This window comes from Amblyomma mixtum, chromosome 1, assembly GCF_055824585.1.
Source record: "Amblyomma mixtum isolate Tamu chromosome 1, ASM5582458v1, whole genome shotgun sequence".
NCBI classification, from domain to species: domain Eukaryota; kingdom Metazoa; phylum Arthropoda; class Arachnida; order Ixodida; family Ixodidae; genus Amblyomma; species Amblyomma mixtum.
The window spans coordinates 205,566,771-205,579,462 of record NC_143012.1 but is presented as its reverse complement, the minus strand read 5'-3'; the positions used below and the strand labels follow the sequence as shown (position 1 = coordinate 205,579,462).

Sequence of the window (12,692 nt, the reverse complement as noted above, 5' to 3'; positions counted from 1 at the left end):
AGAACGGCTTTGGGTGCAGGGGTCAGTACATTTCGGAGGCGGCGTCGTAGGGCTGAACTCATGACGGATACGTGCGCGCCTGTATCGATCAGGCCTCGCACAGGCACTCCATCGACATGAATGGCGAGCAAATTATGGTGTGCGCGAAGGGCTAATCGAGGATTTTGGGACTGGGGCTGTACTGCAGCATCACCTCCAGACACTGCAGCGTCTAGTTTTCCGCTTGCGAGCGTCCGTAGGGGCCAGGAGAGGAGCGACGGCGTTGGGGCGAACGAGACTGTCGACGCAGGGGGGACGGGGAGCGGCTGGAGTGGGGAATCTGGCCGTCGACTGTAGCACTGTGCTGGGCTGGAGGGGGCGTGTAGTGGCTGGGCTGTTCGTCGTCGCGGTGGGAGCTGAGAGGACGGTATGTGCTGCGACGGGACCAATAATTTCGACAGTGGCGGGAGATGTGGCCAATGCGGTGGCAATGGAAACAAATGGGCCTGTCGTCGGTTGTCCGCCAATCGTTAGGGTTTCGGCGACGTGGAGAGAAGTACGAAGGTCGTCCAGGAGCAATCGCAGTGATTTCGGGTGGTGGTGAAGACCGTACAGGGCTGACGGGCTGGAAACCAAGGTTTGCAAGCTCTTGGCGGACGACAGCTTGTACCAGAGAGATGGTAGGCAAGCGGTTGTCGCCATCATGTAGATGCAGGGGGGCAGGGGACATAGCTTCGAGCTCGCGTCGGATGATGCGGGTCACATTTTCTGGGGGCGCTGGAGTTTCCCGGTGTCGCAGGTCTTCACATGAAGCAGTCGCAGCCGTGTTGGGGAGGTGTGTGTACGGCTGGCTAATACGCCTGCTTTTGGTTCCTCGAAGCGTCGACATTCCTTAATAATTCCGTCGACTGTAGTGCAGTTCTTGTATATGAGCAAGTTGAAGGCATCGTCGGCGATTCCCTTCAACACGTGGCTGGCTTTGCCAGACTCGGGCATGTTGCCGTCAACTTTGTGACAGAGGGCCAGCACATCTTGAATGTATGACACATAGGACTCCGTAGATGATTGAGCTCGGGAGGCGAGGTCCTTCTTAGCGGCAAGCGTTCGGCCGAGCGGCCGTCCAAACAATTCGCGGAGTTTCTCTTTGCACACGTCCCAGCTGGTCAGATGGTCTTCGTGCGTCTCATACCAGACCCGGGCGGTGTCTTTTAGATAGAATATTACATTTGCGAGCATAAGGGTCGGATCCCAGCGGTTGTAGGTACTCACTCGCTCCTACATGTTGATCCAGTCGTCGACGTCAGTGTTGTCGGTACCAGAAAATGTCCCAGGGTCACGAGGGGGAGAAAGAACGAGTGATGTCATGGCCGGGGCTGAGGTTTGCTGGGCGGCGTCTTGGGTCATGATGAGTGCAGGCAACTGGCGGCTGCTGCGGAGTTCCGTCGTCGGTAGACTTATGGGAAATCCGCACCTCCACCAAATATGTTGCGGGAAAGAATATATTTACAGATATTTACAAATAGACAACAGCTGCGAGCGGCACCGAGAACACCGTCCGAACTTCGTTGTCGTCTTCTACTCTTCGCACTCGTGCCATCGCTCTTTGTCGTCGTCGTCTACCCGCATCAATATATACCACAGTACATGTCTCTAAAGCACCCTGCTATGACAACACCGTATTCACTAGACGAGCCTTTGTTCATTTCAAACCATCGAGCTAGCTTGGCGGAGTGGTTAGAGTGCTCGTCTCGCACTCCGGGGTCCCTGGTTCGTTTCCCCAACTCAACCTATTGTTGCAAAGGCAACACTACGCTACTCGCCGAGCCGTTTCGCTGAGCTCTGGAAAGGCCAAGCTGCGCATGCGCGAGGAGCGGGTGACGTCACACGGCGCGCAGCTTACGCGCCGGCGGAGCCGCCGCCGACGCGCGCTCTTCATCGCCTCGCCGACAGTCTCCCTCTCTCGCTCTCTCCCTCTCTGATGCCCAGTAGCAATTGCGCATCGCCATTTGTGTGGTTTGTGGTGTATATAAAATTGGCAGTGGCGTGAGGTGAAGGCGAGGTGCCCACACCTCGGTGGACACCTGAACCAGAGGGAAGGTGCATAACTGTCGTCTTGGAACAGTAGACACCTCAACCATGCTTTAAGCTAAGTGGCGGTAGTGAGAAGTGTGCGCTGCATGCGTTGGCATTGGCAACGTTGTGCCAGAAACGCGGCGCTGAAGCTCTAGGCCGTGGGCGTTCGTTGCATTGGCGTTGACCACGTTTTATGCTCCGATCACTTTAAGGAAAGCAAGTCCGCATAATGACTCCCTGGGTAAGTGGACGCCTGGATCGTGCTTACCTGGGGTGATGAGAGAGAGATGTGGGCTACAGGCATTGACAAGGTTGGATGGATGGATGGATGGGAACAACTTTATACGCACACAAAAAAAATTCAGGGGGCACTTTGACTGTCTAAAGTGCGTAGAGGCGAAAGCGTTTTCCGCACCACTTTTCCTATGCGACACTGGTGACGTCAGCAATGCATGACGTCACACTTAATTGATAACGAAGTAACGACAAATTACTAATTAGCGGCTTATTACTGATCAATGACTAAGTACTAATTAACTGCTGATCAATGACGCCTAAGCTTGGACCGTTGTTCTGATTCGCTTTCGTGGGCAGTGTTGTGCTGCTGCTATATCCTTGTGGTTCTCCAGGCCGTTCGACTTGGGTTTGGTTCAATTTGGGCCGATGCTCATTCCTGGGTCGATGTTCAGTCTCGTGCTCCTGCTCAGTCTTGTTCTGCGCATTCTTTACTTCTGCTCAGTCTGTTGGTTCTTCTGCGTATCGAGAAGAGTGCTCATTGCACCCGTCCCACCATGAGCAGCGCCGCAGAGCCTGTGCGAAGGCACTCCATCGAGCGTACGGCCCCGAGCCGGACGCCGTATGGGTGGACGCTGCCTGCACGGGTGATGAAGCGACAGCAGCTTTGGTGGACTCCTCTTTATCCGCCCTCCTCACACTACCTCTCCCTCCAGACACCTCCCCCAGAAGATGCAGAGCAAGCCGCCATTGCACTTGCTATCACCCGCACGGAAGCCCGGTACATTTTAAGTGATTCTAAAACTGCGATTCTAAATTTTGCTCAAGGCCGAGTCCATGTCCCTGCTTTTGGTGTACTGGACTCGCCCGATGCACCCCCGCCCCGTCATGTGGAGCTGATATGGGTGCCCGCGCACTCCGGGAATCCCGGAAACGAGGCCGTCAACCTTTCAGCCCGAGGTTCTTTAAACCGGGCTCAGGTGGCCTCTGATCGGGGATTCACGAAGGATCGCATGCACTCATTCAGTGAGCTGACCCAGGCCTACACAGCCTTACGCCAGCTCTACCCCCCGACCCACCCCTCCTTAGATAACAAACACGCAACACTCTGGCGCAGACTACAGACATACACTCTCCCTTCACCCCTTAACCTAGCCCACTATCATCCATCGTTCCCCACTCCGGCATGCACTCTATGCCCAGAACCCTTCGCCTCTTCCCTCCATATCATTTCCCTCTGCCCGGCGGACCCTCCGCCGCGGGACCTAGAGAACCTCAAGACCTGGGAGGACTGGGAGACCCTGCTGCGCTGGGAGGACCCGGCCGTGCAGACCATCGCCACCGGCCGTGCTGCCAGTGTTATGGACCTACGGCACATAAACACTTGAGTGCAGTGGCGTCGTGCGGGTACCCTGGGGCGTGCCCCGAATTCCTGTGTAAATAAAGTTTTCTCTCTCTCTCTCTCTCGCTTGTGCCAGAAACGCGGCGCTGAAGCCATAGGCGATCGGCATTCATTGTGTTCATTGCCGTTGGCGTTTGCAGCGTTTTACACTCCTAACATTTTGAGGAAAGGAAGGCGAAAGCGCGCGGCGAGGCACGCCAGCTGTGCGGAGTGACGTCACTTGATCCTCGCGCCAGCCGCCGCGTTGGCTCAGTGGTTATGGTGCTCGGCTGCTGACCCGAAAGACGTGGGTTCGATCCCGGCCGCTGAGGCTGAATTTCTTTGGAGGAGAAATTCTGGAGGCCCGTGTACTCTGCGATGTCAGTGCACGTTAAAGAATCCCAGGTGGTCGAAATTTCAGGAGCCCTCCACTACGGCGTCTCTCATAGCCTTAGTCGCTTTGGGACGTTAAACCCCATAAACTATACCAAACCTTGATCCTCGCGCATGCGCAGTATGGTCGTGAAAGAGCACGGGAAATGGCGAGCCTGTGGGCAATGTAGCTCACGCAACAATATATGGCTACGCGCAGATTTTGCTTTCGAAATCATCCTGGTTTAACCAGAGCTAAGCCGCCGTTAATTTTTTCCTACTAGGTTTTATTTATTAATGCTTCTGGGATTTTCCATTCACGGCCAACGCCGCCGACGCCGACGACGACACCGGCTTTTCTGCGACACGGGGCCCTTAACGCTATCACGCTGAAATGAGAGAGAGAGAGAGAGAGAAAACTTTATTTACAAAGGAATTCGGGGCACGCCCCAGGGTCCCCGCACGACCCCACTGCACTCAAGTGTTTATGTTCCTGAGGTCCATAACACTGGCAGCACGGCCTGTGGCGATGGTCTGCACGGCCGCGTCCTCCGAGTGCAGCAGGGTCTCCCAGTCCTCCCAGGTCTTGAGGTTCTCTAGGTCCCGCGGGGGAGGGTCCGCCGGGCAGAGGGAAAGGATGTGGAGGGAAGAAGCGAAGGGTTCGGGGCATAGGGCGCAAGCAGGAGTGGGGAAGGAGGGATGATAGTGGGTTAGGGTAAGGGGCGAGGGGAGAGTATGTGTTTGTAATCTGCGCCAGAGTGTTGCGTGTCTGTTATCTAGGGAGGGGTGGGGCGGGGGGTAGAGCTGGCGAGAGGCTCTGTATGCCTGGGTCAGCTCACTGAATGAGTGCATGCGATCCTTCGTGAATCCCCGATCCGAGGCCACCTGAGCCCGGTTTAAAGAACCTCGGGCTAAAATATTGGCGGCCTCGTTTCCGGGATTCCCGGAGTGCGCAGGCACCCATATCAGCTCCACTTGGCGGGGCGGGGGTGCATCGGGCGAGTCCAGTATGCCAAAAGCAGGGACATGAACTCGGCCTCGAGCAAAATTTAGAATCGCAGTTTTAGAGTCAGTTAAAATATACCGGGCTTCCGTGCGGGTTATAGCAAGTGCAATGGCGGCTTCCTCTGCAGCCTCTGGGGACGTATCTGGAGGGAGAGGTAGTGTGAGGAGGGTGGATGAAGAGGAGTCCACCGCAGCTGCTGTCGCTTCATCACCCGTGCAGGCAGCGTCCACCCATACGGCGTCCGGCTGGGGGCCGTACGCTCGATGGAGTGCCTTCGCACGGGCTCTGCGGCGCTGCTCATGGTGGGACGGGTGCATATTCCTCGGGAGCGGCCTGATGAGAAGCTCTCGGTGAAGGGATCGTGGGATGGCGAGAAGGGTTGAGTCGTTGGCCGGTATTTTGATTCCCAGGGAGTCCAGGATATACCGACCTGTGGAAGTTTTTGTGAGCCTGATGTATTGGGCCTGTCGGTGGGCCTCCACGAGTTCCCCGATCGTGTTGTGGAGGCCCAGGCCTAGTAATCTGTCTGTGGGTGTGTTGAGGGGAAGATGAAGTGCTACCTTGAATGCCTTGCGAATCAAAGCATCCAAAGCGTTTATGTCATGTTTGGATAGTTGTAAGTATGGGGTAGTGTACAGTACACGGCTGAGGACAAAGGCATGAATGAGGCGACATAGGTCGCGCTCCTTCATGCCTCTATGATGTCCCGAAACCCTGCGGATGAGGTGCGATATCGCGCCTGCAACCTGCTTGAGTTTCTTGAGGGTAGTGGTGTTTTTGCCATCGTTCTGGATGTGCAAGCCCAATACACGGAGGGTGCCAACCTCAGGTACCGGGTAACCATTCAATGCAATGGCAATGGGGGAGCGGGGACAGCGGTGGTTCTTAGGCCGGATGAGGAGCAGTTCGGACTTCTCTGGGGAGCAAGACAGTCCGATGGTCCGTGCGTAATTTTGGGTGAGGGTGGCTGCTTCCTGTAAGGTGTTCTCTATGTCGCCGTCACTGCCGTCGGTGGTCCACAGGGTGATATCGTCGGCATAAAGAGTGTGCTTGAGGTGGGGAATAGTTGCCAATTTCCGGGCGAGGGGTATGAGGGTTATGTTAAAGAGAAAGGGGGAAAGGACGGACCCTTGGGGGGTGCCGATACTCTGAAGTGTGTAGGAGGTGGAAGACAGAGGCCCGAAGTGTATCTCAGCCGTGCGGTCAGTCAGGAAAGCTTGAATGTAGGCATACGTGCGCACACCCACATTCAATGGGGATAGAGCAGTCATGATCGCCTGATGTTCAATGCGATCAAAAGCTTTGGAGAGATCCAAAGCTAAGGCTGCCTTGGTGTGACCTGGAAGAAGCGGGTCAAAAAGGTCGTGTGTGAGTTGCAGCATGGCATCCTGTGCGGATAGATGAGGGCGGAATCCCACCATGCTATGCGGGTAGAGATTGTTGTCCGCCATGTGACTTGTGAGTCTCGCTAACACAACATGCTCGAGGAGCTTCCCGAGGCATGAGGTTAGCGAAATCGGGCGAAGGTTTTGAATGGTGAGTGGTTTGTTGGGTTTTGGTATAAATATTACCTTCGCGTGGCGCCAGGACTGCGGGAGGTTACCCTCCCTCCAGCACTGGTTGAAGTATTTCGTAATGTGGGTGATCGATTGGTCATCCAGATTACGGAGCATGGAGTTTGTGATTTGGTCTGCACCAGGTGCGGAGTTGGCGCGGAAAGTCAGGAGGGCCGCTCTGACTTCCGTCTCCGTGATGTCGGTGTCGAGTGTTGGATTTGTTTGTCCTGTGTAGTGCGGTAGAGGTATGGGGCCGCCTGGAGATGTGTACATGGTTTGAAGTGTGTCTAGAAGGGTGTCGGGATCGTCAATGTGTTCATGTGTGAGGCGTGTCACGTGGTGCTGTGCTGCTGATTTGGTGCGTGTGGGGTCAATGAGGTGTCGGAGGAGTTGCCATGCACGTTTGCTTTGATTTTGTCCGGAATTGTTGGGTATGTGCCACGAAAGATCCCGGAGGGTGGCTGGCGTAACTGCCAGATGGCGTGTTACGCACGCACATACGCCACTACAAGTGGCGTGTGAAGAGCTCCGCTCGAACTTGGTATTAGCGTCTATCGTAATCGGCTGTCAGTTTTTGCAGCGAAAGCTAAATTGGCCAAGAACTTGCGATTTCGCTGGGGCGGTACTCCCAGGAGGCACAGAGACCGACCTTGAGCCGTTGTCTAGCAGCCGCCGCAGCTGGCGGACGCCGCGCGCTCGCCGCGCCATCTGGCATGACGTCACATCGCGCGCTTTGCCGCAGAGCCGCCGCCGCCGTTTGGTATGACGTCACACCGCTTTCCTCGTCGTTGCGCTCGCTTTCGCTACGTATATCCTGGCATATCCGAGCTAAGCCTCTGCCATTTTTTTTCTAATGAACACAAGCTTCCCGCTGTCCTGGGGCTCGGCTCTTCTGGAGTGCAATGCTTGGGGAAAAGGCTCTTCAGCAACAGCCCCCTCCCCCCCTCCCCCCCCCCCCACTCGGGCAGATAATCAGTATTCGAGTGACCGAAATGCGCTTTGTTTTTCTATAAAGTCTGTTGCGGACATTTTTCGCGGACTGTCACTTGAAGGTCACAGTGGCACGACTTTCCCAAGCTATGCACACACGGAAGCTGAGCACAAGCTCGGGCTTTGATGGCGGGGAAATGCGAACCCACCAACGTGATGGGAGACTGCAGCATGCATTGAAGAACCCGAGGTATTCTTAATTAACCCCATGACGTCCACCATGGTATCCCTCCTAGCCCTCGGGCCGCGTCGGCATTTGAAACAAAAAACTTGCTGCTTCGAACAGATCTCCTCAAACAAAATAAAAAGCCTATTTCAAAGTTGACTTGGGTTTTTCAGTGGTGGCTGGGTGGGGATGCGTCAAGTTATAAACTCGCCAACCACATATTCTAAATTGTTTCGTGCTAATGTATTCTTTTATGCAAGGCTGTGTCTCCCTTATGTTCTTGCGAATATTGATAAATTAAATCACTGACAGAATATCACGAGACCGATTAAATTTTTTGACAGGTGGCCGAAATATATTCGGAGAACTTCGTACCATGAAAAGAAATACATAAATTCTTAGTGGTTCAAGACCGCTGCGCGAATACCGTTATTAGGTTCCTGATGGCCCTTCATTCTGATCGGCCTTCTTAGCAGAGTGTCACTCATCACACTTCCTACTGCAGCGTCCTCGCCGAAGCAGAAGGAGCCTTCCCCAGACCTTGTCACCACTGCGATGCCGGCGGCGAGTCCCCCACCTCCAGGCGGCATTCAGCCCTTGCTGCGTGCGGAAGAACGGGACACCGTCACTGCCGTACCAGATTGGTCACTGGCTTCCAGCAGACAGGGCGAACTGTCAGGTCAGCAGACGCTGTCTCCAGCAGGATACTCCACGACATCGGGAGCCATGAGCCTGGCGGGGCCTTGGCACCGTTCAGAGGACAACCGCAGTAATGCGGCTGGTCGTTCTCTCGTGGGGTCCTACAAGGAGGCTCGTTGGTATTCCACGGGGAGGAGAAGCCTGACAGCGAGGTCGAACACGAGGTTGAGCACTGGGCGTCTAAGTGGACATTTTATGCCCGTGCCCCCAAGCCCAGAGAAAGAGGTGTGTGTATTGAGGTGGTGTTTAGGGTTTTAAAGCGAAAGCTTTACTGGCCTAGTCAAGACAAGGTCATCGGCGCCACACGTTCACCTTCAAGGGGAGGCGCTTCGCTGGTGTGGCAGCCACGTGACATACTTTCTCTGATTCCCTCCTTAATCATTTCCCTTAGGGCGTGGTTCAGGTGTCCACCGAGATGTGAGACAGATACTGCGCCATTTCCATTTCCATTTCACAAAAACAAATTTTCATTTTTAAATTTCCGCTCTTTCTTTCACTCACTTTTTGATCCCTTCCTTTACAGCGCGGTTTGGGTGTCCAGCAAGATGATGACAGGTACAGAGCCATATCCTGGCGCTGTCACAGCTCGCTATGTTACCTTAGAACGAGGGGATGTAGAACTGAACATGAGGAGAGACAACATTCGGGTAGTCTGCAGGAGCAGTGCAGAATATTTACCCCGAGGGCGAGGCCAACGCTTTGCGAGAGTCCGTTTACGCCAAACCGGCACATGTGCTTTATGGAGTTTGCAGACAGCGTGAATGTGTGCGGGATACATACATTGTAAGTTTCGATTTCCATTGTAAGTCCTTGCCCAATGGTCGCTGCTCAACGGAATTCAGGGAACTGAGGGCAATTTGACGGACGCATGAAAATAATTTTAAACAAAGATGAAGGCGAAGGCCTGGGCCAGACGCAAACCCAACATTAAATGCAAAAAGAACGGTTAAGAGCGTGCCACTTTTGTCAATTTGGAAACCTTTCTTTCCGGCCGCCTTCGAACCCTTTCAAAGTGCGACATGTCCTGCTTCAGATCTAGTGTATAACTTTTTTTAGGGAAGGCAATGGCGCAGTAACTCTTTCCTTGATGGACACCTTACCGCGCCCTGAGGCTACGAAAGAATCAGAGGAAGTATTACAGAGGAAGTATTGCAGAAAAAAGCCCCAAAGCGGAAAGCTGGTGCGAGACCTCTTGTGAGAAAGCAGATGTACTTGGTAAACATAAGTTATGCAAGAAATAAACATTAGTTACAGCGAAGCGACAAGCTACAACCGCAATAAGAGTTACTAAACATCAACACAACATCAGCAAAATCTTTTGAAAACAAAGGAATAACAACCCCGCGAGGAAAAACCACACACTGATGTTCTTTGTTAGAGAAAAAGAAAAAAACTAGATACGAATGAAAGAACATAACGACATTTTGAATGAAGTTAAAGACGGTGAGCATTTCAGGGAGAAGGGTAGGCTGTTCCAGTGGTTAACTGCTGCAAATCGAACCCTGTTTACTGCTGGTAGTGAGTATTTTGTGAGTACAAAGTTTTGTAGAGAAAATTGCTTGCGAAAAGGACTCCTAGGCAAGACCGATCCGGCGATCAACACCTGTTCCCAACATCAAGCCATCGCCTCACTGATATCGCGACCGCACAATCATTGCTTCGTTGTTCAGTAAGCCACTGCCGTTAATTCATACATCATCGCTTTATAGAACACGCTTTATAGAAAGCACTTATAGAACAAAAAATTTAGGGGTGGTCAGTTGGATTGATGCGGAGGAAATGCCACTTCATTCTTCTTTCAGTCGCCACTCTTTTCTAATTCCTATTAAGGTGAAAGCCTTTAATGGCTCATACTGTTGTCCGTTAACAAAGCGTGTCACGCGCGCTTTACTCGAGAACTAAAAAAGATAGAAGAGAACCAATTTTTGCTTCAGATAGAGGACCAAAAAATGAACCCAGAAGCAAAGTGTGTTGAGTGTAGATTAATTAGTTAATTACAGGCAAAATGTCGAAATAGCGCGGACGTCGGTATAGCCACGGGAACGGTGTGACGTCACATCCACCGGACGTCGTCATGGCATAGTGAAAAATTGTCTCTAAATGGTCGTAAAAACGTCGAATTTGTGTCATATTAGATGGAAAAATGTGCAATTAAGCGTAATTAAAACAAGATCCCCGAAAGATGTATAATTTGGGTATCAACATAGCCACGGGAACGATGTGACGTCACATCCACCGGAAGTCGTCACGGCATAGTGTCCTCGGCTTTCGCCTCTCAACACTTTAGTCGCCAAAGTGTCCTCGCAATTTTTATCATTCTGATTCTAAGCACATTGCCCTTCACTCCCCGAACTCTTCAAATTCTGATTCTATCCCAATTCCGACTACGCAACCATGCTAAATATATAACTTTCATTGATCGCGGCGAGCCCTCATACCACAACCGTCGCAGTGCCACAGTGGTTAATTGATGCGCCGGTAGTTGTATGAGAACTCTGTCCGCTCTGTCAATGTTTGGACGTCCGCTTCGGCTGCTGGGGGTGGTTGGTTCGATACCCACCACTGGCCACCCACCTGTAAAAATGGGAGCAAGTGTCGTCCCCTGGCCCGGCGCCCAGATTCCTCATCAATGTCTGCTAATTAGTTTCCTCAAACCCCGCTGCGCGCTTTAGGGAGCCAATTCAGTTTCGAAAGTTTTCCAACGCCTCGGCCTGCAAAGGTGGTTCGTTTTACCGTGTTTACTCTGGAGTTGGCACTGCGAGTTCATATTCGTACGCTTTATCTAGCGTCTCAAGAGCAGTACAGGTTCAACTGTCACCGCTGTAAGCGATCTTTGGAAAGAATACAAACTTCATTGTATGGCTGCGGCCTTAGTCAAGTGTGAATTCGTTCGATTGCCTGACTTTGCAAGAAAAAAAAAACGGTACAGTGGGCTTTACCGCACAAGGCGGATTTCGTTACTTTGCGGATAGATTTTTCATCCAGGAAGGGTGAGGCAACAAAGGCCCTTTTCCAAGCAAAAAACCCTAAAAAAGCCGAGCACCAGGCCAGGGGAAATCTGTTTGCCATTAGAAGATCGGAGAGCACGGCGGCGTTGGGCATTCAACTCAAATGTGAGGCTGATGCTCTTTAACAAAACCACCGCTTCATTAGACGCTCTTTGGTCGGAAAGTTCATTCTATAGGAGGTAAATAGTTATCAGTTTTATATTGAATTATTTTATCGATGTCAATTGGGGAGGGCCAAAGGTAAAAATTACCGAAGACACTTTGGAAAATCTAAAGTGTGCTTGGCGAAAGCCCTGCGGTCAACCCACTGCCGCTTCCCCGAAGCGCTTGGCGCGGAATCACTGGGCCGCTTCGGAGCCATGCGTCTCACTCACTCGACTGCAACGAGACGTCTGGCGATGGAGAGGCGGTGCAGCGGTGCAGCTGCCACCGCCGACGCGCGCGAGCTCGTACTACACTGTGACGTCACCGTACCTATGCACAGCTGCGCCCCCCACCGGCGCGCCGGTCGCTAAGGAGAGGAGGAGGTTGCGCCACTGCGCGGAGTAGGGGCCACAGTTTGCACGATTCCAGCGCACGGACGGACACCGCGAGCATGAGCCATGAAAGGCTTTCGCTTTAAAAGCTGCGAGAGCAGCTTGACGAGTCCATCGACCCATGCAGTTCGTGGCCGCAGACAGCAATGCAGGAAAATAAGGAGTCATGCAAACCGTACAAAGATTGAAACAAGACAGTCGCCCCTACAGTGTGGGGCAGCAAATGATAATGAAAAAAAGTAAGGAAACGAAGACAAGTGAAGGCGCGAATGTACATACGCACAAAAAAACAACATCCGTGATGGAGCAGTTTCAATATAGTTGCGGGATAGAGATCAGTTTCAAAAGCGATTTGCGTGCAATTTCAGTAATGTTCACATCAGGATTGCGTGTTCAAAGCACGTGGCAATGTATTTTAATAGTTTGTGTACCATGTGTAGTACTACATGTTTCAACATACCAGTGTTCAGGGTCTCTGCTGTGAAATTGGCGAGTGTTGATACGGAAGTTTGCTAAGCTGAGGAGGAAGTTGGTATTTTTTATCTCGGTCAGTTATGTATGCGTCGAAAAGTTTGGCTGTGTGGGTGAAGAAATTCTGGTTACTTATTGCACGTAATACTTTTTTCTGACGCAGATAAATCTTCTGCTTATTAATTACAGTGGTAGCTCCCCACACAAGCTGTCAGTAATTC

At 52.4% G+C, this 12,692-nt stretch overlaps 1 protein-coding gene across 1 annotated transcript in view; it reads left to right on the top strand.

The window, feature by feature from the left end:
* Window positions 1-12,692, top strand: part of LOC149370624 (neprilysin-like) — a 30,816-nt gene that overhangs the window by 14,749 nt on the left and 3,375 nt on the right. Inside the window, exon 2 of the mRNA XM_089562433.1 lies at window positions 8,263-8,681. Within this exon, the coding sequence (XP_089418559.1) occupies window positions 8,263-8,681 (419 nt within the window). The remainder of the gene's footprint in view (window positions 1-8,262; window positions 8,682-12,692) is intronic.